The following is a 27718-nucleotide window of genomic DNA, read 5'->3' as shown; positions in this document are numbered from 1 at the left end:
CCTTTGAAGAGAAAGAAAAAGGAAAAAAAAGATCAATTAGCTAAGCTTTGTGCTCTAACCAAACTACTTACAGTGATTTTCAATGGCAAAAGCCCATGCTGACTGGGTGATTTGACAGTTCCAAATACCTTTTGTATTTTTTTTTTTTTTTTTAAATTTTATACAAGGACACTAAAATGATCCAGTCATGCAACGTTCATTTTAAGCATTCTGCATCTCTTTTCCAATCTTATAGCTAAGAATCTTGTTCCAGTCAATCTTGGTGCGGGTAACTGGCAACTGCCGACGTAAGGCCTTGAACGTAGTGTCCGACATAGTCTGGTAATTCTCGCTGATTGCAGTCTGTTAAACACAAAGTCATACAAAGATGCATGAAAAACAGAACAAAGATGCTACATAGAAAGTTAAATGACTGACTAGCCTGTTAGAGGCTTAATACACTGAAATATTTTATGAATAAAATATGTTTCTCCTAGATTGAAACTATTCAAAGACAGTTCAACAGATGCAATAAACCTGGTTCTAGGCCAGGGGACTCAGCAACCCTCAGTGCGGTTACTCAGCAACATGAATGAAATGTTGATCAGAATTAGCTCATACATCATTAAGTGCACACACCAAAGTCTCCCACTGTTATTTCTGGGGGATGGCTGAGTCAGTCAACATCACAGCATGACTTAAACAGAATGCATATGATACTTAGCACAATTTTACTAATGAGTATTTCTTTCCAAGCTGACTGAACAAGGTGTCTGAAACCTTGTGTTAAAGACCTAAATGAACATGAAACCACTTCTACAAAGGGCATCTAGAGCAGCTGTACTTCTCTAACTTCAAAATGACTAACTCAAAATGCATAATGCTTACAGTCATATTCAGCAAAGCTGTGTAAGAGAGCCTCCTCCAAACAAAATCTGTACAAAAATTCCACTTAAGAAATGCACTTGGGATGAAAGGGATGAGAACCGCTGATATTTAAACACAGTAGGGACCTCAGAGATTCATCTTCTGCTCTCAACAAATGACTTACACTATTATTATGTAGGCGAGTGCAATCACCAAAAGGTTTGGAAAGGGAAGGTACATTTAACAGCAGCACGCAATCTACTTGCTTGAAATGACATAATCTTAGCATCAAGGTCGCTAATTGCAGAACAGTAGCTCTGGTTAAATACATGATAATGTTTGATTATGGCTGTGGTGTTTTTATCCAACCCACCTGATACTCATTTTCCGCAGCCTCCACAATTTTTATAAATTCCTTCGCCGTCTGGGCTTCATTCTAGACAAAGAGAGCGTTTGAGTCAGACTGGAGGTACTGCATGGCTCTGTGAAGACTACTTACATTTTGTTTGTTCCACTATCATGAGAGATTGCAGAAGACTCCATGAGAACATGTTACCATTTAGTGACTAAAACACAACTGAACTCAACACTCATCCAACAGATATACGCCACATCCTTTCTTGTTACATCTTCATTAGTCGTGCGAGTTCAGAGCACAAACTAAAATTATGAGGAAACAAATCAACTAAGTACACAGCAGTACTGGTTTATTTACATGAGTCAAGCTAGATTTAATTGTGGTAGGAAATGATGTGAAGAAATTAGAGCATTTCAACTGGAACAAGCATAACAATAACTGCAGAGCTCATTAAAATGCCTTGATTAAAAGCTCTGTTTTGATAAAAAGATATAAGGAAAGAACAACATTTGTAAGTATGAAAATACACACACCTCTAAACATCAATACACTGCTTGTTTTAACACTATCAACATTTCATCTCCAGTACAACTTAAAGAACATCTGCTAAACAAAAAATACACAAACTACAAACAAACAACAGCAACAACAAAGATTCATCTCCAAGTATTCTAAATCAGGCAACTCAGCAGAGGCAGGAAACACAAATTATATGCAGTCTTTAAAAAAACACTCAAGTAAACATTACAAAAATGAGGGTGCAACAACTCAATTTCCAAAATTCATCATCATTGATAGCAGTGTTTTGATGCCTCATCCTTAAGCATGTAAATTCTTGTTTTAAAAATAAACAACGACCCTTCAGTCAATTTGAAGGCAAATTAGCTAAAGTGCTTGAAAGAGGTGTTAGGAAGGAAGGGAGTGTTTAAAAATTTAGAAACCTCCGACTTGGGTCTTGGTGACATTCCTGAAGGGACATCTGCAGCAGCAGTGGAAAGGTAGAATGTGCAATCCCTTGTGCCTACCCAGGTTTAGTTCTTTGAGCTTAATTGCCACTGGCGACAGAAGTGCTAGTAAAAGAGTAAGGCTGGACTGCATGGCTGGAGAAAAGCTATGGCAGGCTCAACTAGAACTGCTTCAGAGTTTCAGAGAAAACGCATGTAGCAGCTGTGAAAGTGCTCCTGAACACAGCAGAAAGAGATGAAGGTGCTAGAGAGCAAGCAGAAGACTGCAGGACGAAAGGGCTTTGACTTTTCAGCGAACCGTGACAATGATTTCAAAGGCTCAGAATAAAACTAGGGAAAAAAAGCAACCCTCACTACAATTATTCATAGTTCCAGCAACAAGACAACTTTTTACTTCACTTCTTTCACCTGTGCCCATTGCTGGTACAAAATCACTTCTTTGCCAAACAACAAAAAAAAGAAGTCATTAGGGCTCCTTTTTTTCTACCCTTCTGCCTGTGTGAGATAAGAACCTCTATGCGCTCTGAAGGCTTTAGCCATGGCTAGAAATTGGTAACCAGCAGCATACTTGCTTTTGTTCTACTAGGAGGCAGGAAGGTTATGAAAAGATGTTTTTCTACTCTTTGGTCTTCTAAATTGCAGAACAGGATTAAGTTACTTCCAATAGAAAGAGAAGCAAAAGCTATTGAAATGAGACCTTCTTCCAGACAGTTCCTCCTGAAACATCTCTTAGTTGAATGAAAGACTGAACAGATCTCTTTGCTTAGGGGGTGAAAAGTAATTTTATATCTACAGCTACAGAAGTGTTATCTCTTGGCACTACAGTCTGCCATTCTCTATGCTGCTATTGCATCTGAAAAGCCAACAAGCCTTGCTTTATATTAATGAACAATGTTCTCTATTGATGAACTCAGATTTTGAGACCCATCGGGTCACTACTAGTCTTTATCTTTAAAATACTTCTAATATTCATGCTTAAAATCTCACTTTACCAGTTTAACTTCTCTGGCTTAAATTTTTTAAGGAACACCCCAGGATGAAATCTTACCACCTGTATATATCACCTCCAGAAAGCAGGAAGACTGTAACTTCAAAAGCAGCAGTTCATTTTGCAATAATACCAACTCCTAAAGAACATCTGCTACTATTTCCAATCTTTTATTTCAACCCCGTGCTCCTCATTGCTACAAGTATTGGAAAGAAAACTTTAAACTCCACAAGTGTTAATACTTCTCAAGCTGAAGCATCTCTGAAAGAGGTTTTTGTACGGAAGCCACGATGCTGAAAGCACCAGTTACAGACTGGGAGGAAATGGAGGAAAAGTACTCACTGCTGCTTCTCAACTGCCAGCATCTGCTTCCTAGTTCTTAGCATACCAGTTACGTTGCCACAAACAAAGCAGTACTACAGGTGATCTCCTAGAAGCTGCACTAATAAAGTGGATTATTATAACTCAAACCTTCTTCATACTCAAAAATTAAATCTATAAAACACTCTGCATACCGAAATTTAAATACAACACAGGTGTAGAAAGACAAGACAGCAAGCTGATTAAAACTACAAAGTGAATTTAGCTTATATAAGCCACATGCAAGCACATGTTTAATCAAAACATTTTTAAATTAACATTAACTACATGTAATTGTAGTAATTTAAAATTATTAGATGTAGTTGTAATGTAGAAGTAGAAAATATTACATATAGAATATTCACAGATTAGAATATTCATTCTCATTCACACAGGAAAGAAAACTAGCCCTCACATTTCTAAGTAATTTTTTAAGCTAGCTTCTGTTTTTAAATCAATCACTTCAGTGTACACGTAAACGTCTCTAAAGTCCACTTACAGACACTGTTAGAGAATCCTGTATGTCTTTATGGCTCACAAGCTGAACATTACCATCTTCATAATAGTGAACCTACAGAAAATTAGACGAAAACCTCATTAGGTGTCACAGAATGTCATCATACATGAAGATCAAAACGTCGTAGAAATTACATAGTTTTAGAAAGACAACACTGAAGAAGCCACTAAATTTAGAACAGTTTGGTGTTGATTGCCTCAAGAACTATTTCACGCAAACAAGTTTAGGCTTTGATTAACAAGAAGTAGAAAACTTGCTACTTAATGTGATAACTTCACTAAAATTTCTTTAAGTGGTAACTTTAACATTTAACATGAGAACAGCTTTGGCAAGACTTCAGGATACACTGAAGTCCCTTTCTTTCCAGCTTTGCTCAAACTGTGTGCCAGGAATCATGCAACATTAAGCTCCCCTTTCTTCACCTGCCTGTTTTTGATATCTCCCTCTGTTAGGTACAGCTCAAAACAAAACCATGTATACATGCAGGCAAAGGAGCAATTCAGCACAAAGTTTGACAAAGATAGTAAGGCAGAATGAAATTTATTTACATTTGAAATGTTAAATCTACAAACAGCTTCCTTGCGCATCCTGCAGGAGGAGGTAAGTGGTAGAACTCTACTCAAGCTAACTTTAGTTCTAAATTCAGTTGGGAAGGAGAGAAGGATCTGAAAACATTCAGGTTCTAATGCAACTATCAGAGAACTTGAAAAATCAGAAGCATATATGAAATTATGTGTAATCATTTACATTATATGTGTAATCATTTACATTAACTGATGCAAAAGAGTTATGGAACTCTGACATTTAAACAGGTATCTTTAAAGATATTTCTATAATTTTTTATCAAGTCAACACAATCACTGTAACTGATGGTATGAGAAATAGAAGCATTGATGCTGCACCCTACTAAGCAAGATAACACTTGAATGTGGTTATTAATGCACATTTGAATGGTGAATAAATACTATGATTTCATATACATTATGATCATGACATATGCAAGAGGCCCTCACTTTTACACAAAGAGAGAACATGACATAGCAAGACAGCTACGCCTAAGCACAAGAAGCATTTCCTGTAAGAAATTATTAGTTCATAAGACTCACTGCGTCTTATTTTGCTCACAAGTTCTTGTTTTCCAACAAAACATATCCTAAGTACAAGATTAGCTTATTTTCAAATCAAACATCACAGGCTGAAACTTCTATCAGCCTTTTTCAATCCAGTTCCTCAGAGGTGAGAAGTGCTTACTCAGTGCAAAACTATGAGCCCTTCCAATGAAACAAGAGAACCCAGTGAGGTATAATCTGGCCTTCTCTGCCACGATCCATTGGAGAGGGCTCAAATCTCCCCTGTGCCCTAAAGCCCATATCAGCACAAATACCTGCCTCGCCAAGTTATATTCTTAGCAAACATCCAGACCTAACAGGGATTTAACAGGGATGAAAAGTCAAATCTCATCCTGAGATTTCTTACGTCAAGTGAAATATGAGAATTAACTGTTCTGTACTATACCTCACTGCTGACACCCTTCTAGAATGCTACCTCTGGGTTCAGAAGACTACAAGAAGGATGATGTTTATGAACAGAACCTCTTGGAAACGTTAACTAAGGAGGGATGAGAATAACAGATAATCTAACAGATAAAATCAGTAACCAACACACTTATCAATTATTTCCCATGCACAACTGGGGCACGTCAAGCACCAAAGGGACTTAAGTTTTAGTAAAAGACTGCTGTTGCACAGTATTCACCTTGTGTAACTAAAATAAAATCAAAACTGAAAGAGGTTAAGACAGTTAAGGCTCCCCTATATTGGAATGTATTAATAGAACAAGAAAAAAAAAAAAAAAGATCATATATGCGACCTTAACAGTAAATAAGACACCAGAACACAGGTGGTGCTGGAATTTCCCCCAAGGTACTTAGGAAAGATCTTATCAGAACCAAGGCAATGGCAGTATTGTTGTCATAAAGGTTCCCCAGTCGACTAAAGTCACGGTAAGTTTATAATCCAGAAGCCTGCTTCACTCCTTAAACTAAAGCACTCAAGGTACTTCTATATCCATTGCAGAAATTTAACAAAAATTTCTAAAACTTTGAAACAGAATTCAGCATTCCCTAGTGAAATAGGAATGCCCTAAGCAAGCAAAAAGCTCAAACCTTTAATTGCTTCCCAAAACATGCACTTTAATAAACAGAAATAATGTCTTGATTAATTATACAAGATAGTCATAAAGGACAAAATCAGCTTGAGATGCACATTTAACTCAATTCCCTGTTCAGGCTACTTTCTGTTGTCATTTAATCCAGCAGGCAGCTAAGCATCACACAGCTGTTTGCTCGCAGATTTCCCAGAATGAGATAATTGCCTGCTTGTTCTGGAAAATCTCCTAGACATTTAACCTGAAGTGAATGCTGTGGACAAAAGGAGTGTTTTGTTGCAAGACAGATTTAAATGATAGTTTATTTGGATTCTTCCAAAGTCTCAGCAGGTCTAGAAGTTACTTAGAGTGCTTACTATGACCATTTTGATGTAACAACATAGTAACAATTGTCCACACTGAATATCATTCTAGCTTACAGAACATTGACCCCAAGTGGGAAACCAGACTCGGGCCCCTGCTTGGGTAGGTCTGAACACAGCTACCACAACCCAGAAGAACATACTAAGCCTCACACTGAGAATATTTTGGTGCATCTTCCTTCTGAAATCAAGTCACTGAGCAGTAAGGTCAGAGGCAAAAGTTACTGAGGGTGCAGAAAGAGGGAACTTGGCTCACATCTAGTAAAAGAAAAAAAAACAGCAAAAAAACCCAAATGAACCAAAAAGCCCTCCTACACTGAAAGGCAGGCTGCAGTAAAATCCTAGTCCCTGATCCTAAAACTGTTTAAATAACCTCCTGCAAAATATGTGTACACATTCCAGGGAACCAATCCAGAAAGCCAAGTTTGCCTGCCTACCATATGACAGTCAGACTTGCTCTTGTTTCAAGAATCCTGCATTCCTGCTTGGAAAACATATTTCTGAATGCCTTAGAGCCAGCAGAAAGGGAGAATTCTTAATGAAAAAGATCTAAATTCAAAAATTTCAGATAATAGAGTGACTCAAACCAAAGGTTCCTATCTTTCTAAACAACAAGGTGAGTAACGTGAAAAAAAAGCTACTGTCACTTAAGAAGAAAAAACCCCTCCTTCAGAAAGGGACTACCCTCAAGAAGCTTCTCCGTCTAACATGGAATTCAAGTTTCTACTGGCTCACTGTACAGGAAACAGGTACAAAACTGAAATAGGTATATGCCCATCCAAGATGAACACATCTTCTGAAGTCCACAGAATCGCTACAGTATTTGCAAGAATCAGGCAAACACGCAGCCAAGTGGCTAACACTTAATTAAACTGCTCTCTCTCTTTGGCTTCCTGGGCTCCCCAGTTCTCTCGAAATATTTAAACACATTGGCTAAGTCTCTTCTGATAACTGGATACTTCATTCATCAGGACAGTTTAGGATAAACATACCTGAATTTTCAAGATGCCAGCCACTTGAGTGGTTGAAGGGGAGATTGTAAACTTCCATTCTGACCTCCAGCGGCCATTCCTTTCAAAAATAAAAATTAAAAACAAGCAGATTTCAGCTCATAAGTTAAGGGGAAAAAAAAACAACAAAATATACAACTGTCAATCAGAAGAAAAGAACAAAATACCCAGTGGAACTACACGTGCACAATGTCTTTCAAATCATAAATATTCAGCCCATAGCCAGTCATGAGAAAAACAGTTTCCTGGAATACTTATCCAAGACTTGGACGAAGACCAAGGACACCTATTAGTAAGGAGCTTTTAACAACAGGACTTAGCTTCTGAAAATATCTAAAGGCTTTAGTGTTCTTTCCTTCTTTATTAGTATACACATATAACCAATCTTTTTTTTCTTTCCAGGACCTGGAAAATTTGCTGGATCAGCCAAATTTACTTCAGTGCAGGCTATCAAAAAACAGAACAAAAGGAACCTTAAAGTAGCAAGACTGCCTGCTAGTGCTGAAACTCTAACTAAATCTTTCAGCTCTTCTACAATTTCTGTTCCAGAGTAACTTGTTCCCATCCAGTAGAAACAAATTCAGTAATCTTGCATAAGTCCTTAAAGGAGTTTCAAACACTGAATAGCAGTATGGGGAGACTGTAGTTTCACCTGATTTCTTCCCTGTAAGTCAGACACGTTCATTCTAGCTAGGAGGTTAGTGGGTTAGAAGGTTAGTTCAGTAAAGCTGTGTTAGGGTGGTACTGCGGCCACGTCTTCGATTCCCGCTTTGTCTGCACTTAAAGAAGAAAGTTTCAATACTCTGAGATCCAGTTCTCCTACAGCTAGGTGTAAATTCCAGAGCACTCAATGATTTCTGTAGTACAGGTAGAAAAGCTTGGTAGGGAAACATGAATGGTGTACATGCACTTGTCTGACGTTAGGATAATCAGTGTGATGCCAACAGTGCAGTTGTTCAATGCACTGTATTTCACTGTATTTGTACAAAAACTTACCAAAAATTTTTTGCTTGGAACTGATGGCTCTCTATGCATGCAATAATGGTTTGCTGTCCATCAATTGTTTTACCATATACCTTAGTTAGAAATGAAAAAAGCAGAGTTAGCATTTCAGCTATCTTGTTCAAACAAGATATCCAGTCCCAGTACATATTCCAATGTAAAATTCTATTTTACAATCAGTATGATTCTTATATAATACTCAGCACATAAAATATGATTATATACTAAAAATTAGAAAAGATTACAAAATCTAGAGGTTGAGTATTATAACCTGCAAAGGCTTTCATTGTTGGTTTTTTTTTTTTTTTTTTTTCAACCAGAAACTTCAAGCATACAAACTGTCATGGCAGTCATTGCTACAAGAGTTTCAGACACCAGTTACTCTTTAATTAAAAAGTGATTCAAGCCTTTATAGATTATTGCTGACGTGATAAAAAGGTAGCTTTAGTTCTCTGCTTTGCTGTGCTCCCTAAAAACAAATAAACAAACAATACAGAAGTTCTCTTGTTGAAAGTGCAATCTGCTTTCCTTTATAGAAACTTGGGCACTCATTTGACTTACACAGGAATCCAATTCATCACGTTAAATCAGCAAATGAATATTCTTTTCTTTACTAGATTAGTTTTCCATCAGGTTAATACAAAGCCCAGGACAGCTATCCACAGATCAGCTTGCCAAACTTATAACAGTCACAGCAAATCAAATGCTACTTAAGTCTAGAGTTTTATTTCAAGAAGCTGCAGAACCCAGTGATGCTGGTGGTAAGAATTTTTATATATTTTCATATTACACATTTTTACATATAGGATGAGTGATAGTTTGCTTTACTGACCGTTTTGTCAGTAAGCCAAATGGCAGATATCTGTATCTCATGCAATATTTGTTTATTTATTTCGTTTTAAGTAATCTATCAGGTATCCAGGATCAATGAGGCCAATCTGCAGATATCTACAGAAGGTCTCAAGCCTTTTCTATGAAAGGATTGAAGTAGAAATATAACCCATAGTAACTATCTGTTGGTAGTTGCTGAAATATTAAACATCTGAAGCTTTGCCTGATCTCCGTAACAAACCCCTGTGAAGATTAATTCTTCACAGTTGAAACCAACTATGCTCCTGGTTCACCAAGTTAGTTGCAATTTCATTTAAAATTTTACCTATAGGAGATAAAATCCACACATATGGAAGTGGAATAAAATTTACCATGAATTTACATAACTTTTTTATTGACTTGATGCTAGGAATTTAATTTGCAGATATTCACAGAAACCAAACTAAGATAAGGCATCATAAGTTTTAAACAGACACATTCCTGAAGCAGAAAATCTCATCTTCAGAGTCACGTATAATACCTACAGCAGTGCCACTGGTGGTACTCTTCTGTTTTTCCTCATGCTTTTCATAGAATATAGTAAAGGACGACAGCACTAATGAGAGCATTTTTACTTTATTTTTCATTCTATGCTACACCAATAGTTCAGTGGTTAGATAGCTTAGTACTTACCGTGCATACGCCATTCGGGTAGTGTTCTTTCACATACGCCTTCATTGCTGTTTCAACTGAATTTCTCCAGGATTCTATGGCATTTTCAACTTCATGGGGTCTAGGATCTGTAGCCTCCTTTCTTAAGTGATCAAATTTAAAAGAAATCTTGTTCTTGGGATCCAAAAATTTTCCATTTCCCAAATCACCATGTTCCGTTATCAAAACCTGTATTATGAAATTTCAGTTAATTGTTTTAGCATAAAATCAAGAAGGAAAAAATATCAGGCCAAATTGTACAATTGTGCATTTCAGTGCACACTTAACTGAAGATTCCTCAAAGAGTCACATTTTAAACATGTGCATGTGCATCAAGGGAGGAAGAAGCTAAAAGGAAGCACTGACACAGAATCAAAATCCAGATTACTACCCTCTTACTGAAACAAAAGGCAATCAGAAGTTCTTCTCTATTGTCTATAATGACTTCAAGTACTACAGGTAAACAGCTCCTACAGCTCCAAATCAGAATGCCAGGCAATAACACAGAATGAAATGGCAAGCTCTTTAGATGCTCTATCTGATTAACTTACTAAACTGGTACCACTGGTGGGCCATAACATCTATATTTTAGTAGAGAAGATGTATTTCCTTTCCTTTGCTTTCCAAGCTATGTTCCAATACCAGAACATCTTTAAAAATGTAAGGAATGTCACTGTATTCTTACCTGCTCATCGTAACCGTCAATTTTTACTGGAGTAAACTGGTCCAAGTTGTACTGTGCAAATGCACTACAAGAGGGAAAAAACACCAAAAACCTGCATCAGGCACAATCTTTTTTCCTTAGTAAGAGACTTAAGACAATAGCTAATAATCTGGATAATAAAAAAAAATTATTACTGCCTCATTATTCAGCAGGCCCTAAAATACGGGCTCACCTTGATTCGCTCGGCACTGATACTGCTATTCCAATCATCACACTATGATTCACATTCAAAAGTCACCTCGTATGGACACCCACAGGAAGCGAAAGAACAGAAAATGTAAATTCCACTGAGTTCCTTCCTATTCAATTAGACATCTCTACTCTTACAGAGGAAATTAAATCTGGCATGAAATACAGTAGGCATAATGTCTTCATATAAAAGTAGGGTCTTCCCTACTTCTACAAGCCTACTGTCTGCAGCATTTACTAATAAACAGTAAACAAAATACAAAAATGCAGAGACAAATTCCAAAATCCAGGTCTCCCATTTCAAATGCAGCTGTTCTAATTGATCAGCATACAACACTGATTTCTTCGCTGCCAAAACGTTGCATCTTAATCAAAGACACACAACGCTCACCACAGGGTTTTATTTGCAAAAGCACCGTTTGCAACAAATCACTTACTGCCAGGGGAAGCCTTACAGAACTGATTTTTATGCAACTGAGTACACAGCAGCTGGTACTTACTGGGCTGCTCCTTCCCTGAGAAGATTGTCATTATTAAGCAGCAACCGAACATCTGAAAGGAAACGTTTATAACATAGAAGTATACTTAATTCAAAGATTTTTCCAGTCACATGGCAAATGGCAACAAACTATTCAAAACAATTAAAGCTTTATATATACCATTTACATAAGTAGGCAGAAAAATCCATTGCTTCAGATTTTCTAATTTTGACTGAACTAAATGAGAAAAGCCCTACTGAAATGGGATTCCTTCCAATGCAATCTGGTTAAGAAGATACAAGCCATACCCTGTAGGCTGTGTAACAGCTCATGGAATTTGTCAAAAGAAGTAATTCTGAATTGCATGTAAATGCTTTTGATCCTTAGTACTCTGACATTCAAGTCTTTGGCTAGACATCTACGATCAAATGTGTTGTGTGTCATCACCAAGCATGCAGCTGCGTTAATGTGCAGAGAGCTGTAACTACAAACTGGCTTAATAGCAGTTTTAGCAGCACTGCAAGAAGAAACTGTATTTGCTTTCAGAGATCTCTGCTCACCAGCAGTTTATTTCACAAGTACACTACAAGCTATGTTCAGGTATTAATTACCTGCTCACAGTTTAACTGAAGAACAAAATACTTCTCATTACATTCCTTAACAAATTTAAGCTCCTGTCACTCATTAGAAGTTTAGTGTACTCACCTTACTTCCTTATCTAAAGAGCATCTGAGTTACTGTAGGCTACAGCTACCAGTGTATGCCTTCTTACACTTTGTGTACGTCCACACACATTGGCACAGAACAAATACAACAAGTTTTGAAGAAAAATAACATCTTAGATAAAGCTTAGGAATTAATAGCAGAGGGAAACTAATTTCAAGTCTCCTTACAGCTTACCTACATATCAGTAAAATGTAGGATGCCATAACTTAAGGGTTAAAAATATTTGCAGGGGATTAATACCCTTTCCACACTGTACACAGTATCCCTTTGTACATTCAAGGCTAACTATTCAAAATTATACTCAAAGAGACATTTTAATTTGAGTTAGTTTGATTTCTATTGAAAAATATAATTGTAAATTGCTGAAGTAGGAGTGTATGCCTTGTAAAAGAACACAACTATTAAACCATGGTTGAACAGAAACAGAAAGCAGGCTCATTTTCACATCACAAAGAGAAATGGTAAGTTCTCACTATTGCATTTAAGCTCCAAGCTGCCTTATGACTGCAAAGCTTGTATGCCATGCTATAGAATCAGGATTGTAAAGTTCTTACAGCAAGTGAGCTTCTACAAAGCTAAGCTACATGAGATTCAGGAGAGCAATAAGCAATACACTTTTGGGAACAGACGCCTTAAACGAAAGCACGCAGCAGAAAGACACTTACCATTGAAAACCTCGTTGAATTCCCCAGGAGGAGCATGAATTATGAATTTTGCTGCTATACGCACCTAAAAAACAAAAAATAAGTGGTTTTATAGAGCTGTAATTATTTTTATTCACATTAATCATGAGAAGCCAGATAACTTCAACAACCAGACATGAAAATGCACAATTCCCGTTTCATTGGTTCATTCACACTGCACTGCCCTTTTTCAGAAACACAGAAGATGGATTTCCATCTCAACAGGACAGAGATGGCTACAAGTGACAGAACCAGGAGACAGAAGTTAAAAAAAAACAAACAAAACAACACAACTCCCCAGCCCAAAGAAAAACACCTGAGAACCATAACTTTTTTGCACTCAAAACACAGCAGAGGTCAGCACTTCCACTCAAAGTACGCATGCCTGCCCTGGCTTTTTCTCTACCTATACTTGCACAAGCACTTTACACAACTGCACAGTGAGCAAAATCAGAAAGGTAACCTTTCTTTTTTGCAGACCAGCCCCCCGAGCTGGCTTACTGCACTGCACAGCTGCAGACATGTGCTTGCCAAAGGAACACAAAGCTGCTTTCTTCTCTATGGAACAACCAACCTGAAGATGTCTGAAATACTACCTTACCTTACCAGTGTCCCTCTGCTGACTCCCTTTCATTCTTGTTTTCCCCTTTAAGCTCTTAAGAACACGCAGAACAAATAAACAAAAGGTGGATTCCCAACTTGACAAGAGTTCCTACTCTTTCTAATTTACAACTATCCAAGTTGAGGACGCATTCAAGGCTGTCTTTCATCCTTGTCATGATATTGCTATTCAAATCTAGCGATTTCAACAGTATTTCCCATTTCTAACACCTTCAATTACAGTTCTGTGGGATAAAGATCCAGGAGATGCAGCTTCTGCACTGTTTTGGTCTTTCTGTTTGAAATTAAGAAGTCTGTGAAGCACGTACTTTAGTGACAAATACCTAAACAACCACAAAACACTTTACACTTAGACATTTACAGGTATATGAAACTGAAGAAGTAACTGTCTGAGCCTTCATGAGCTCCTGAATCAACCTGTAAGAATCTATTATTGTCCAGGTTGATAATAAACCCAGTGCTCAGCCAGGTTCCAGTCACCTCCATGAGAGGTGATTCAAGCTCTGAGTGCCCTGACAAAGCACATGGCTGCTGCATCATCAGCCGAGTTCAAACTCAAGCAGACCCCAAACGACTTGCCAAGCAGCTTCCTGCTCAGTGCAAGTCAGAGCTGCTAATGGAAATGCTAATGGCTGCCCAGGGAGGCTGCGGAGTCTCCTCCTCTGGAGATGTTCAAGACCTGCCTGGACACCTACTTGTGCGACCTGCTGTAGGGAACCCGCTTTGGCGGGGGGGTTGGACTCGATGGTCTCTGGAGGTCCCTTCCAACCCCTATGATTCTGTAAAATGAGAAGGCTGCCAGGTCTCAGCTGCCTCAATTGAATGCTGTGTTTTGGATTGCTGACAGCCTTTATCTGCTGCTTCAAATGCATACGTCAGAACTCCTCTTTGCACATAAACACATATTTTGCATTATACTGAGGTAAGTGCCACAGGGCTTACTCTTTCATCGAAAGAGAAACAGCAGCTAGGTGGGAGTGCCTTGTTTTATGGCAGCTTATTAAAGCACTCACCCAGATAAACCCAACTGCCTTCTTTGACACACAGGAATTTAATCTCATTCACATAAGCCAGAGATCACCCCAGCCAGCAGACTGGGTGCTTCTCCCCAGTGAAGGCACGCTGCTCCACCGCCCTGCAGGAGCAGGGGCACCCCGTACTGTTTGCAGTTCAATGCTCAGACCAAACCAATGCAGAGCACAGACACCAGCTAAGGAACTGCCTTAATGGGCTGCTCCAGATGGAGAAGGGCAAGGTGAGCTCTGGGCTCTTCTGCCAGGGCACTTGAATCAAGCGACCAATTACCAGAACCTGGGATTAGGCTGGACTTTGGGCTCACACCGAGGAGCAGCCATGGAGGCATGTTGGATGAGGGGGCAGTTCGCAGGTTCTGACTCGACTCCAGAACACAGGCAGGCCTGCTCATCCTGGGCATGGCTGGGCCAGCTCTGGGCATGCTCAGAGGCAAGATCTCCAGAGAGCCTGAGCTCTGAAACATACGGTGCAGTCAGGGGCAAGATAAAGGAAAACTCAGATGCTCAAACTGCACTTGAAATAACCATGTGGTTTAAACTGCAAATATGTGCAACGTCATATAGAAAATCTGCACTGCAACCCAAGTAATACCTTGTTTTCAGCTGCTCTGGTAATGCTACATTGATTTTGCTTTTTTTTTCTTTTTTTGCTAGCAATACAAACTGCTTTTCTTCTTATTGTCAGATTTGCTGTAGTATGAATAATACCTATCCAGAAGAAATCAATAGTAACACGTTTCCTCAGGACAGACTAAGCAAGATATTGCTTTCAGCGAACACTGAGTAGCAAATTAAATTCCTCAGTATGACTTTCTTTAGTGCAGCAATTCATCATAGACACCACTTTCTAAATAATCACCACCGTGCAAATCAAGACATGTAAGGTACACTCATAACTGCAGAAGCCAGAAAGCTGCTGTCTATCAGTCAGCTGCTCTGTATTTTGCTAATCCACCTATGCGAACGGAGCCCTATTACAGCTAACCCACCTCTTTTTCAGTAGTTAAACCAAATTAACTTATTATCAGTACTTATCCAGTATTCTTATCTGACACACAAGACTGAAGATCACTTAGGGATTCTCTATTGCCAGAGAGTCCTTCCCAAAAGACACACTGAAAGCACACTTTGTGCTCCAAAGCCAGACTAACACTAAAGGAGAAATAAATGTGCTCCCAACGTGCCTCACCGAGCTCAACATCTCCCCCTTTTGGCAACAAGAAACCACTGGCTCAGGTACCACCCCAGAAAGCACGAGTTACAACACTGGAGCAGACAACTGAAAAGTGCTGGTTTAGTTAATTATTTAGACAAATAATAAGAGAAAAAAAGGATAGAGATACAGCAAAAGTACATTACTTGTAACACACAGCAATAAGCTAAGAAACACCAAGTGCAACGCAGTACAGATAGGAAATTAGGGCTTTCATTAAAGCCTAGAGGGATGCATGACAGTTGTGAACAATGCCAGTCATTTGAGACACCGAGACCCTTAAAACTTGATCAGAACTGATTTCACAGTCAGAACACAAGGAACACAGCATTTTAAAGTCTAAGGGACAAACGCTTTTCATTCAAGAGAAACGCAGGCTGGCATAAAGTACGAGCACTTCATATGAACAGCAGCGAGAAGCAAAAATCCAGGTTATAACTGAGCATTCCTTCAAAATCTCAAATAGCCAGAACTGAGAAAATACATTATACGTCTCAACTTGTTACTCTAGTTTTTCCCAAAACATCATCTAAAACACCACAGCAGTGTTTTCCTGCTGTAGTTTCCAAGATTAGATTTACAGTCACTGTTTTAGTTAGAAGTCTTCCAAACAGCTTGCAAGAAATTGCAAACTTCAGAAGTTCTAATGATCAGTGCTTCACAAAAAAAAAAAAACCCAAAAACTCTTGTGGGCAGCTTTTACTATCATTCTTTGCATTTAAGTGCACATTTATTGTATTTAATTAACTGAATGCAGAAAACCAATCTAAATACATCTTCCTAAAGGCTTCTGCAACTTGCTGCAGCTTTGAGGATTAATGTGGACAAGCGATAGACACATCGTAAGGGAACACAACTTCTTCAGCATTATGAAGAGAAGCACCCCCTGCTGCAGATGCTTTATTTCCACTTGTAGATCAGAATTCACAGTGCGGACTGAAATGCAGTCTGTGATCAGTAAGTAAGAGTCAGCAAGACTGAATCACTCAGTATAAGTGAAACCAAATACTGCCCAGCACAACAGTTAAAAGCTTGATTCCTATGTAGAAAATGATTGCAGCTAAGGTAAAAATTCAGATTGACGAGATAAAAGAAGGAGAAAAGGAAAGCTTTGTTGTATGCAATGAGTGTGGCTATCAGACTTTACTTCGTCTTGTTAGAGATTGAAGCAGTTGTTATATAAACAAGCACCTAGATTCGGGCATGTCAGTATTTGCTGTTTGTTCAGATTACACAAGGACAAAGCAGTCACTTACTGAACAGTGTTTTGCTTTCATCCTTTTGCCTTTGTTTCCAATCTCTCCCAAGGCACACCATCACTCAGGTACACACACAGATCCTCCTTCTTCACCTTTTCCAGACTGAGCCACCATGAATTTTGTTTGAATTTAAAGTTACATGCAGTGACTTAAAATGCCCCCAAACCGCTCTTCCTGTTTCTGACAAATCGGAAGCTGACATTGGTTGAAAAAGCCCAACCTTCTGTGCTGCTTGTGCCTATATATGGCCATGAACACACGCTCAGACACGCAGGGCTCTCACAACGCCATGCTACAGCGTCAGCTCTGCTGTGAGATATGCTCATTCTCAGCCATCAGCCAGGGTACACCTGACAAGAAGAAAGGCATTACAACCTTAGTCAGCTTTTCTTTTTTTCCCCCTTTATCTTTTCCCCTTTAACTTATCTGAATTACAGTTGTCAGGCAGCCTGACAGTTCCTTCAATGAACAGCCACACTGCAGAGGAAGAACACACCAGTAAGCAATATGCTGTGAAACCACATGCTTTGCCATTATTCCTTCCTGCACATCACTTACTGCAAGTTCAGCTGCAGATTCATTGCGGCAGGGAGACCCGCCCTTCCTCTGCTCTCATAACAGGTTAAAGTTTACTGCTCTAGAGCAATAACAATGAAACTGTGAGTACATACTAAAAACCCTTTTAAACCAAAATCTTCTAAAAAACAATAAAAACAAACAAACAAACAAAAAAAAAAACAACCCCAAAAAAACCAAAAACAGTGGAGTGGGAGAAAAAAACCTTGGTAATCCAATCCCACCCTATAGAGCCATGACAACTTTGTTGCTGATCACAGGAAAAGAGTTTGCTTGAGCAGTCGCCTTTATCAGCAATTACAGCAATTATTGTAGAATGAATAAGGCACCACGCATTGTGCATTTTATGTTCCTGAGAGAGCCTTCACTTCCCTGTAAAACCAAATCTCATACTCACAGGTGAATCTACGTTTGGCAAAACAAGCAGGTGAGACGCCATATTTAGCAGAAGGGAGCTCTTTGTTCCTTCTCTAGGAGCAGTAAAGGGCCCCAAGAGTCTGGTGCCCACTGCCATGCCTTCTGGCACGGCTCTCGCTGGCTCAGGAAGCCTTTCTGCAGACAACTGAGCAAATGGCTTAGTCCTGACCCACTGAGCTCTATCTACAGGCAGCTAGGGGGGCTTCTCACAGCTAGCCCATAGCTGCAGGAAGGCTGACACTGTTAAGATTTCCAAGTAGGTGAAGAAGTTTCAATCCTCTGAAAAACCTGTCATTCACAGACAAAACCATGCAAGTCAGTCGGAGATCAGCACTACTGACAGTGGGACTGAGCAGAAGACTTAGCCAGCTTTATCAAGTTCTGAGTTTGATTCAAACTCATGTTTTGAGTTCATCCAAGGCAGTTTTTCTCATGATACTCCTTCACTGCCCAATGAACAACTAAAATGCTCTGGTATCTGGTACCAAGTAAAGTTCACTTTGCACCGATGCATGTAGAATATCATGGAATACAGCCCAAGGGTCAATCAGCTACCTTAGAAATCACTTACAAGATACAATGGCTGATGAGCTGTCAGTATTGCAAACATCAGAAGAGTTCAGAGATTGTGAATCCTTCAATGCTTAAAACAACTACAAAAAAAAGCAACTGGCTTTCTCTAGAAAGGTACATACTTGGAACTCACTAGCTTCAGTTAATTAAATACCAGGGTTGGATACTCCTCAGAATGTTCCACCAGCAATTATGATACATCTTTTAAAATAAAAATGATCTGGGGGTGTTTTGCAAATGGCATAAACTGATCTGCTGTGCTGCTGCCACCAAAATAAATAATCTCCATCCCCTCTCACCTGGGTGCTCCACAAACCCAATCTACAAACTCCTTTGTATCAGCACTGCTTGTCTACTTACGTGAGCATTCAGAGAAGCAAACTGATGAAGCAAAAAATGGCTTTAGAAGGTGTCAAGAACACAGCAATCAATTCCTTCACTGTAAGAATTTCAGAGAACTGCTGCAACTGCCAGCAGATTGGTGAGATGAATAAGCCTTCAAAGGGGCAGACAAGCTCTGAGAACATGCATGAGAAACGGATTACCCCGAGTGGGCAGCAAACCATCTCCTCAGCTTCTCAAGAAAACAAATTCACATTTGTGGATATGATTCCAAATAGCAAAGAAGCATTCTGGTATGTGCAGCATCTCACAGAGACACGGAGCAAAGGCTTCGCTGCCTTTGGTGGCAGGGAGGGGATGAATATGAAAATGACGTTTGCAACTGCTTTGCTTCCAACCTCAACTGAAAAAATGCACTATGGCATTCAATGCACTTCTCTTCTGGGAGAGCTGAGAAAGAGAACAGCAAAAATGTGGCTCTGTGGCACAGGAAAGGAGGGGCACATTCCATATCAACGGCTTTAAATGAACAGACATTTCCTTCATATTGATGCCTGAAGCTGCATTAAATCTGTAGAACAAATATTTTCCTCAATCCATTTAGCAAGTATTCTGTAAACTGAAACAATAAAGAGAAAAGGAACAGATCCTTGTATCAATCTAAGTCAGCCCCTGGGGACAAAAACGCCATATCATACTGGATTGGATAAATCCTTTCACTTAAAAATGGAATTTTTAAAAATAATACACAAGTATTTAATAGCACATAACACAACCAGCTCTTAATAGCAGTGAAAAAAGTAAATCCTAGTCAAAATGAGACAATGAGGTACTTCAGATAGCAGTCAGCAGTAGTCAGTTCAAGCAATAGCCCTATCTGAAGTACTGACTCAGATGATGAAATTTATTTTCACAAAAAATAACCATCTTGAAAAATGTTGATTGCTTTCACTCTGTAACGTCACCCACTTCCTATACACTAATTCAGAAACATTAGAACAGTACTGAACTTAGCAAAATATGTTTTGTTTGTAAACCTTAAACCACCAACATCTGAACATCTGAAACTTCAGCTATCACCATCAGTTACTAAAATCTGTGAACAAAAAAAAAGTACTGCTAATTAAACTATAGGAAATTGAATGTATCTTTTTTTGCCTGCATCTGTATTTCTCTGAAAGCCTGCGCCTTGCCAGCAGTGAGCTAGAGAACAAACAGGCTAGGAAAACAACACACATACAAAGGAGATTCCAGAACTATCGATGGCACCACATGTCCCAAACTTGTAGTGCAGAACATTATTCCTGCAGTGGTTTTACTCCAATTTAACTTTTCTGTAGTCCTTTTTCCAGGTATGCGCTTGAAAGCTCACACATACGAGCAACCAGGAAATTACCAAAACAGCCGAAAAAATTGAGAACATTTCAAGTTCAGAATTTATACAAAATCCAGCTTTTTATTCATGCATCATGCTTCTAACAGCTCTTTAATCTCTGAGGACAACAGCAAATTGAAAAACAGAGGTGTGTCCAATAAATTTGCATCTAGTCCTGCTCTCAGGAAATTACGTCTGTGTTCTAAAGCACTCAACATGCTTCAAAACATCACCAAAACTTATTCTTTGGTATTGCACACTTCAACATAGTATTAAACCTGAACATTTTTAACCAATCCAGCACACAAAACACCACGTTGGGCAGCCAGCTAGGAGCTAGCCCAACCCCCCTATGATTTGACAAAGGATCTGATGTAGATTTACAGCTAGCTCTTACCCAGCGCAACCACTAGAAGGCAAGCAGCAAGGTATTTTTCTGATGCTTATTTGATATCTATCTGATCCATAAAAATCTCATCATTCCCTTGCAAGACTCATTCCTAGAGAATTGAAACAGCCGTGAAATGTTACACTTATTGTAAAGCAAAGCTCTTAACTTTTGTTTGAGAAGTTAAAAGCATACAGCATGGCTAACCAAACCTAACAAAAGACTTGGTAGTGCCACCTCCCCAAAGCAGAACCACGCCATTCTGCCAGCCCAACGCAAGCACTCCTCAGTTCCAGCAACCAGGCCTCTCTTTCTCAGCAGCTGCTGCAGAGCAGCATCACAACGTGACAAATCCTCCATTTACATGTGCAGAATACTCATCCACTGTAAAACTGTTCTGAAGTGAGCCTTCCTATTAGTTCAAGCTCATCATTAAACATTAATTATTCCAAGGATACCAAGCCTGGATTCAAGAGCAGCGGGGAGTAAAAAGGAAGAAGCGCAGAGCTTGCTCTGCGAGAAACACCTACTCCCAGACTGAGATGCCACCTTGCCCATACCCAAATCCACCCCTGCCACTACAGTGCCTTAAAATTATCTCTCAAAGTTAATCTGCAGTTCTGAAGTTTCAACACTCGGTCAAATTAAGAAGCAAGTTATGAAGGGCCTTGCATTCTGGAAGCTGGTTACTCAGCAATGGAAACAGCAACTCCATGCTCTGAAAAATCTGCTTTCATTTCTGCTTATGCTGTTCCAACTTTTTAAAACCTCATTTTCAGAAACTAAAACTCAGTTTAATACAGTTCTGTCTGAGAAAAATATAATGATTTGCCATATACTGTGGTTAGAATTTTTATACCATTCCTCTTTGGTTTGCAGAAATGAAATCAAACAAGGATGATATTTCACAGCAGAACTGTAGGTTGATGACTGCTACTGAGCAATAGAAAGCTTCATCTACCACATCATAGATCACTCATTCTCTCCCATTTCAAGTACTGATAGATCAGCCAGTAACTTGTTCTACTACTTTTCTCTATTTTGGGGTTATTTTCTTTTTAACCTTACAAATGTAACTGGTGAGGTTCCCTGGGTAGCAAGCTTCCACAAGAGCTGTGTGAGCACAGAAGCAGGAGCCAGGCTTCTGATGGTGCACTCCTTATACATACGCAGTCCACAATGCGGTCAGAACGCGTGGAAGCATCCAGTCTCCTCAAACTGGTCATAACAAAAGAAAATATGAATTGCAGTTTTAGAAATCACTTTGATTTAGAATAACAGCTTTCATTTGTATGCATCTTCAAGTCTCAGATGTTGGTTGTTTTGTTGTGTTTTTAACTTGTCTAGAATGCGGGCAAGTTTGCTTTGCATCATGCCTCTTCACAGAGACACGTAGTGAAAATAAACAATAAGGATCAGACAAGCTGCCACATGAGAAACTGTCACTGAACAGTTTCTGAGTGTGAATGCTGTCAGACACTGGAACAGGTTACCCACAGACTGTGCAGCCTCCATCCTCAGCGGTACCCAAATCTGAAAGGGCAAGTTCCTGAGCAACATGATCTGAGCTGGCCTGCTTGGACAACGCAGCATTTGGGATACCTCCAGGAGTTTCTTCCAGCTTGCCACTCCACAAATAAACCATTATTTGCAGTTATACATACAGTAAGTGATCAATTTTTCAACATTTTCATACAGACAAAACGATTACAGTTTTGATTCTGTCCTTTGATCTCAAGAGTAGCGATGCATTTTTGAAAATCTTCTTGTAAGTCACACTAACACATTTCCCTTCCTCAGCTATGGACATAAAAAAGCCTTGGGAAGGCTGCCACGTTCAGAATTACACAGCAGTCTGAGATGCACTCTCAACTTCCTCATTCTTATTAAAGAATTGTCACAAAGTCTTATCAAATGGTAACCATTAAGTTGAACCTTACATCTATAGGAAAGCAACCCCCTCTACAAAGCATCTGTTCTGTTTCACTCATGGAAAAATATTAACTTTGACAATGAGACTGTTTCCACAATGTGATAACTTAAACACACACTAAACTAAACAAACACTAACACAGTCACTGTTTGCGTGTTTTTCACATTCAATTATTAGAAGATTCTCAGTCAGCCACAGAACACGCTACAGCATTCCCAGTTCCTTTCAGAGCTTCAAGAACAGGAGGGAGGGCTCACAAGGTTCCCCTGCAAGACAGATTAGCAAAGCTACATCTTTAATATACTACAAAGTATACATTTATGAACTACAAAGAAAGAACATTAGAATATCTGCAAAACATCACTTTCAGTTATGGATTATTGTGCAATTATATCCATAGCTGACTATTAAAATCTTGCTTCTACTCCAAAATGTTCTGATCCTCATTTCCTATAGTCTCCAAGTCTCATTTGGGGTAGTTCCAAAAGTTAAGATTTCAGACCCTCCCAAAACAAATGATTTAGAGCACAAATTGACTTACTAAACATCAGCATTTAAAAATCAGATTATTTTTAAAAGAATAACTATCTTTAAAAAAAGCCTACTGATGCTTCTGAGCTGGTGGGTTGGTTTGCCCCTGCACAGGGAGCTCTGCTGCCGACATACAGAGCCTTGACACAAGACAATGCATTTTACTGGTTTAGACTTTTCATCTCAAAGCATTTACTAGAGAAAAGAGTTTTCCTTAACTGCTATGAATTTCACTGCAGTTTTGCTAGCATATTTATACTTAGCTGTGCAGCTTTTCACACCTAGTTCAAAAAGCTGTCAAGTTATCTAATGCACCTGGAAATACGCGGTAGCAAAGCAGGTTCATTTTCACAAATGGGACCATTTCCCCATCAGAAGGGAAGTCTTGTTTTACTCCAGCCAGTTGGCCGACTGCTAAACTCCACCTTACTCAATATGCCTCCCTGAACAAGTAGAACTACACTGAGGCATAACCTTACTGAAAGAGGCGGGGTTCCTTTCTGATCCCATGTTTGACAACACACGCACTTCCATGCTCAGCATTTCAAAGAATGTGAGCTATTTTTGCATTAAAAAACATCGTGGTGTTCTCTATCTTCCTATCAATGCTCTCCCCTTTCTTCACTGAAGACATCTCTGTTTTCTCCCGCTACCTCCACATCAACGGCTATTTAACTCCTGTGCTTTGTAGTGAGGGGGGGGTTTACATTGCAATAAGAAAAAAAAAAACAAAAAACCCTACAGCAAACACATCCTGATGAGTCACCAAAAGTCACTGACTACAGAACATCCTTAGGATTCAAACAGTTGCAGCCCTATTTCGTGTGTGCTGCTATTTATTAATAAGTATTTACATTAACAAATACATCTTCTACAATGAAAATAATCCCTTCTGTTAAGCACTGCTTGCATTCATGTACATAAATTGCAGTTTGTATATACACATTAATAAGCTCATAGAAGAAAACCAAAACGTTCTTATATATGCTTATCAGTTTGACATAGCCACAGGTAGAGCAATTTGTACAGGAACTGAAACATAAATACACTGCATAAAATGGTTACTGAGCTTAAAAAAAACCCTACTTCAAATATCTTGGATAAATAGATTTTTTTATTCAAGACTTAATCAGAGGACAAATTACTGAAGTGAAGGAAAGTGATGATTTTCCACTGCTGTCTCTCTTAAAAGTTCTGGACTTCAATATTTCCACTTCTCACATCTAATTTTTATTTACAGACTGAAATATAAACATAATATTTTCTTTTTCCACCTAACTGAAACATTCTTTACTTTCAGAGACCTACAGAACACCACAAACCACTGTGTCTCAAAGAAGCTGTCTTTAGTACTGGACAGCCCCTAGTGATCCATGGGATGGAACAGCTCCCCTTTGAGGACAGGCTGAGAGCTGGGGCTGTTCAGCCTGGAGTAGAGAAGGCTCTTGGAGACCTGAGAGCCGCCTTCCTGTGTCTGAAAAGGGGCTTTAAAAAAAAAAAAAAAAAGAGACAGACTCTATAGCAGGGTCTGTTGCGACAAAACAGCAAATAGTTTCAAACATAAAAATGTGAGATTTGGACTCGATATAAGAACAGTTTTTTATGACGAGGGTGGTGACGCACTGCAACAGCTGCCCAGAGAGCTGCTGGGTGCCCTGCCCCTGGAGACACTCAAGGCCAGGCTGGACGGGGCTCTGAGCAACCTGATCTAGCTGTGGTCCCTGTTCATTGCAGGGGACGTTGGACTAGATGGCCTTTAAAGGTCCCTTCCAACTCAATCCTATGATACATCATCCTGAACAGGGAAAGGACGTTTTCTCACAATTGGCCTTCTCCTTCCTTGGTTTTAGAGCTCCCTTACCTGAACTAAGCACTTCTTTCTGCCTTTGCAGCACTTACAGTTCCTGCCTGCACGCAGAGGAAGACACAAACCGAGCACAATCCAATAACTTGTAGCTACAGTGGGGGATTAAGTGATACCACATCTCTATCAAAATTTCCCATAGCATCACCAACTGTCTGTCAGCCCTTGAAGCCCTTTGTTTCATATAAAGGGAGAAAGTTACACAAAGAAGCAATATCATTATTCCCTGTGAAAATGAATGTTTGTACGTGCAGCATTCCTTCTGGCTTTACATTACAGTCCCTGGTAGATGAGGGAGAAGTGCTTTCCACGTGCTACCCAGCAGCATTATTTCAGCTCACTAAAACTCAATGTTTAAGAAAAATCTTGTCTAGCTTCATAAATGTTAGCTTAAAAAAAAATCTGTATCATTCACAGAAAGTGTTAGTTGAGACATCAGGAATGAATTAAACTGAAGAAGTTAAGTCCAAGATATATATGTATACAAAGTATTTGCACATCTAAATTTCATTCCTTATACAGCATTCATTTAGTGGCTCAGTAGAAGGCAAATCTATTCACTTCACTTTGCAGTAACTCAGATCCCCCAAATGCTTTAAACTGAATATATCTTCTACTTAGAAAACTCATAGTGCACAAACTTATCAGTTTAATACCACCAGAAAATGATTATAGTTTTTAAGCAGTATGCATTTTTGTTGTAAAATGACAGCACAACTTAAATATATCAGTGCTTTCAAAAGCATTGCTAAAAGGCTACCTAAAATAAGTTACGTGTCAGAGTCAAATATAAGTCCATAAACAGCTTCTCCAAACACTAGTGAGAGCCACTGAACACAGTGAATGCTTATTTCAGCATGGAGATATATATAACACTGGTAAACCTTCTAAGAGGTTCAGATTCATGAAAACTAATTCACATGCCTCTTCCGTGAAAAATTAAAATCTGGAAGTAACACAAGATCTGCATGGATATTTATTTGCTTTTCCATGAGCTTGCAGCATTATTCATCTTTGTTTTGTTGCCAATAAATATACAGTCAGGCTTGGAAAACTCCAATCATGTAGAATGATCAATTCTATAAAGGACTGAAATGGGTACAGGAATCCATTTAAATCTGCAATGGAAAAATGCTGACTTTATTCAATTACAAGAAGACAGGAAGAGCCTCCGGAAAGTCTGCACCAATTTGGAGAAAAAAAACTGCAATTAAAGGACAAAAGAGAGTTCAGAACTTAATTTCATCAGTCACTCGAGCACAGGCAGTGCTTCTCAGCTCACATAGAGGTAAGAAGAAAGCATCACTGTACCTTACGTTATTTGACAGGACAAGAGGCAATAAGAACAAACTGAAACAGGAAGTTCTGTTTGGCACAAGGAAGTTAGCACTTCTGCTCTTTCTGGCCGAGTGCTGGCATAGGTTACTCCTCCTTTGGGATCTTCAGAAGCAGCCTAGATGCGATCACGGGTAACCTGCTCAGGCCAGGTGAACCCTGAGGTTCCTGCTAAGTTTAGCCATCCTCCAGCCCTGTGATCTTAACTTGCAGACTCAGCATGTTCAGGCATATACTCTATCAAGCGGATTAAAGTTACTTGTACATTCTAGAAAGAATACAGTCACAGACTGCCACATATAACACATGTGAACGTGAACCAGATAGAGGACCAATCTCAAAACCTGTGGCTGGGAACAGAAATTAGAGATACATGCACTCAACATCCTGGCCCACCAACGCCTCTCCAGCTCCTGAAACACAGCCCTGTCAACCTACAAAAGTACAGAGAATCTATCTTATTTTGGACATCCATCTTCTAACTTCAGAGAAGTTTAAAGCATTTCTTTTTTCTGATGTCTCCAACAATTAAGTTACCTCAAAGTTTCTGCTGCCACAACAGTCCGTGTTTTTTTAGGATAGAAATGCGTAAAACTGTGCACTATGTGAAGGTGTGAGCCATGCACACAAAGCATCGCAGCCCAGCGCTGAGCAGGCAGCTGCCATGAAGCTGGTTCTGAGGGGAAGGCACAAATTGCTGGTAACGGAGCTCCTGTAACACGCTGCTCCTTCAGAAATGTCCTATGAAAACCTGCTTGAAGCCGGAGGAGTTCCCACGGCCACAAGCAGAGACCACACACACACGCACTCCCAGACAGCACGGACCCTCTGATCCCCGACCTCAGCCTCCCTCCGTTGCCGCCGCCTAATAAGAAACGAGAAAGCCTTCCTCGCCCCACACCCTTCCTCCCTGAGGGCACCCCGGCTCGGGGGCCAGGCCGAGGTACGGCCCCATCCCTGGGGAGAAAAGGAGGCCCGGGAAAGGGGAAGCGGAGATGGAGGGAGGGCCGGAGGAGCCTTTTCTACCCCCGGCTCGCCGCCAAGCGTCCCCCGACCGCCGCCGCCCCCAGCGCACACGGGATCCCGCCTCGCCGGGCCCCGCTCTCCCGTCCGCCTCGCACCCTACAAGGAGCGGCGGGAGCTGCCCCGGGCCGGCCCTGCCCCCCCTCCCGCCCGCGGACCCTCCTCCAGCCCTCGGCTGACGGGCCGGGACACCGGGGCGGCCCCGAACGGCGACGGTCTCGCGGCCCGTCGACTCAGAAGGCCGGGGAAGAGCGGGGTTCGGCGGCGGGGAGCGGCGTCCCCGTGCCGCCCATCCCTACCTTCTCTTCATCTGAGAGCTGCTCCTCCAGGTCCGCCAT

At 39.9% G+C, this 27718-nt stretch overlaps 1 protein-coding gene across 1 annotated transcript; it reads right to left on the bottom strand.

Moving 5' to 3' along the window:
- On the bottom strand, positions 1-27718 carry CAPZA2 (capping actin protein of muscle Z-line subunit alpha 2; the record flags this gene model as incomplete). Its single annotated transcript, XM_079540320.1, has 10 exons — positions 1-342; positions 1220-1282; positions 4017-4088; positions 7555-7633; positions 8569-8648; positions 10078-10284; positions 10781-10844; positions 11509-11560; positions 12879-12942; positions 27680-27718. 10 exons carry the CDS (start codon positions 27716-27718, stop codon positions 202-204), a joined length of 861 nt encoding a protein of 286 aa, XP_079396446.1. The 3' UTR covers positions 1-201.

Source organism: Tetrao urogallus, assembly GCF_951394365.1.
Source record: "Tetrao urogallus genome assembly, chromosome: 1".
NCBI classification, from domain to species: Eukaryota; Metazoa; Chordata; class Aves; order Galliformes; family Phasianidae; genus Tetrao; species Tetrao urogallus.
This window is presented reverse-complemented; position numbering and strand designations above follow the sequence as displayed.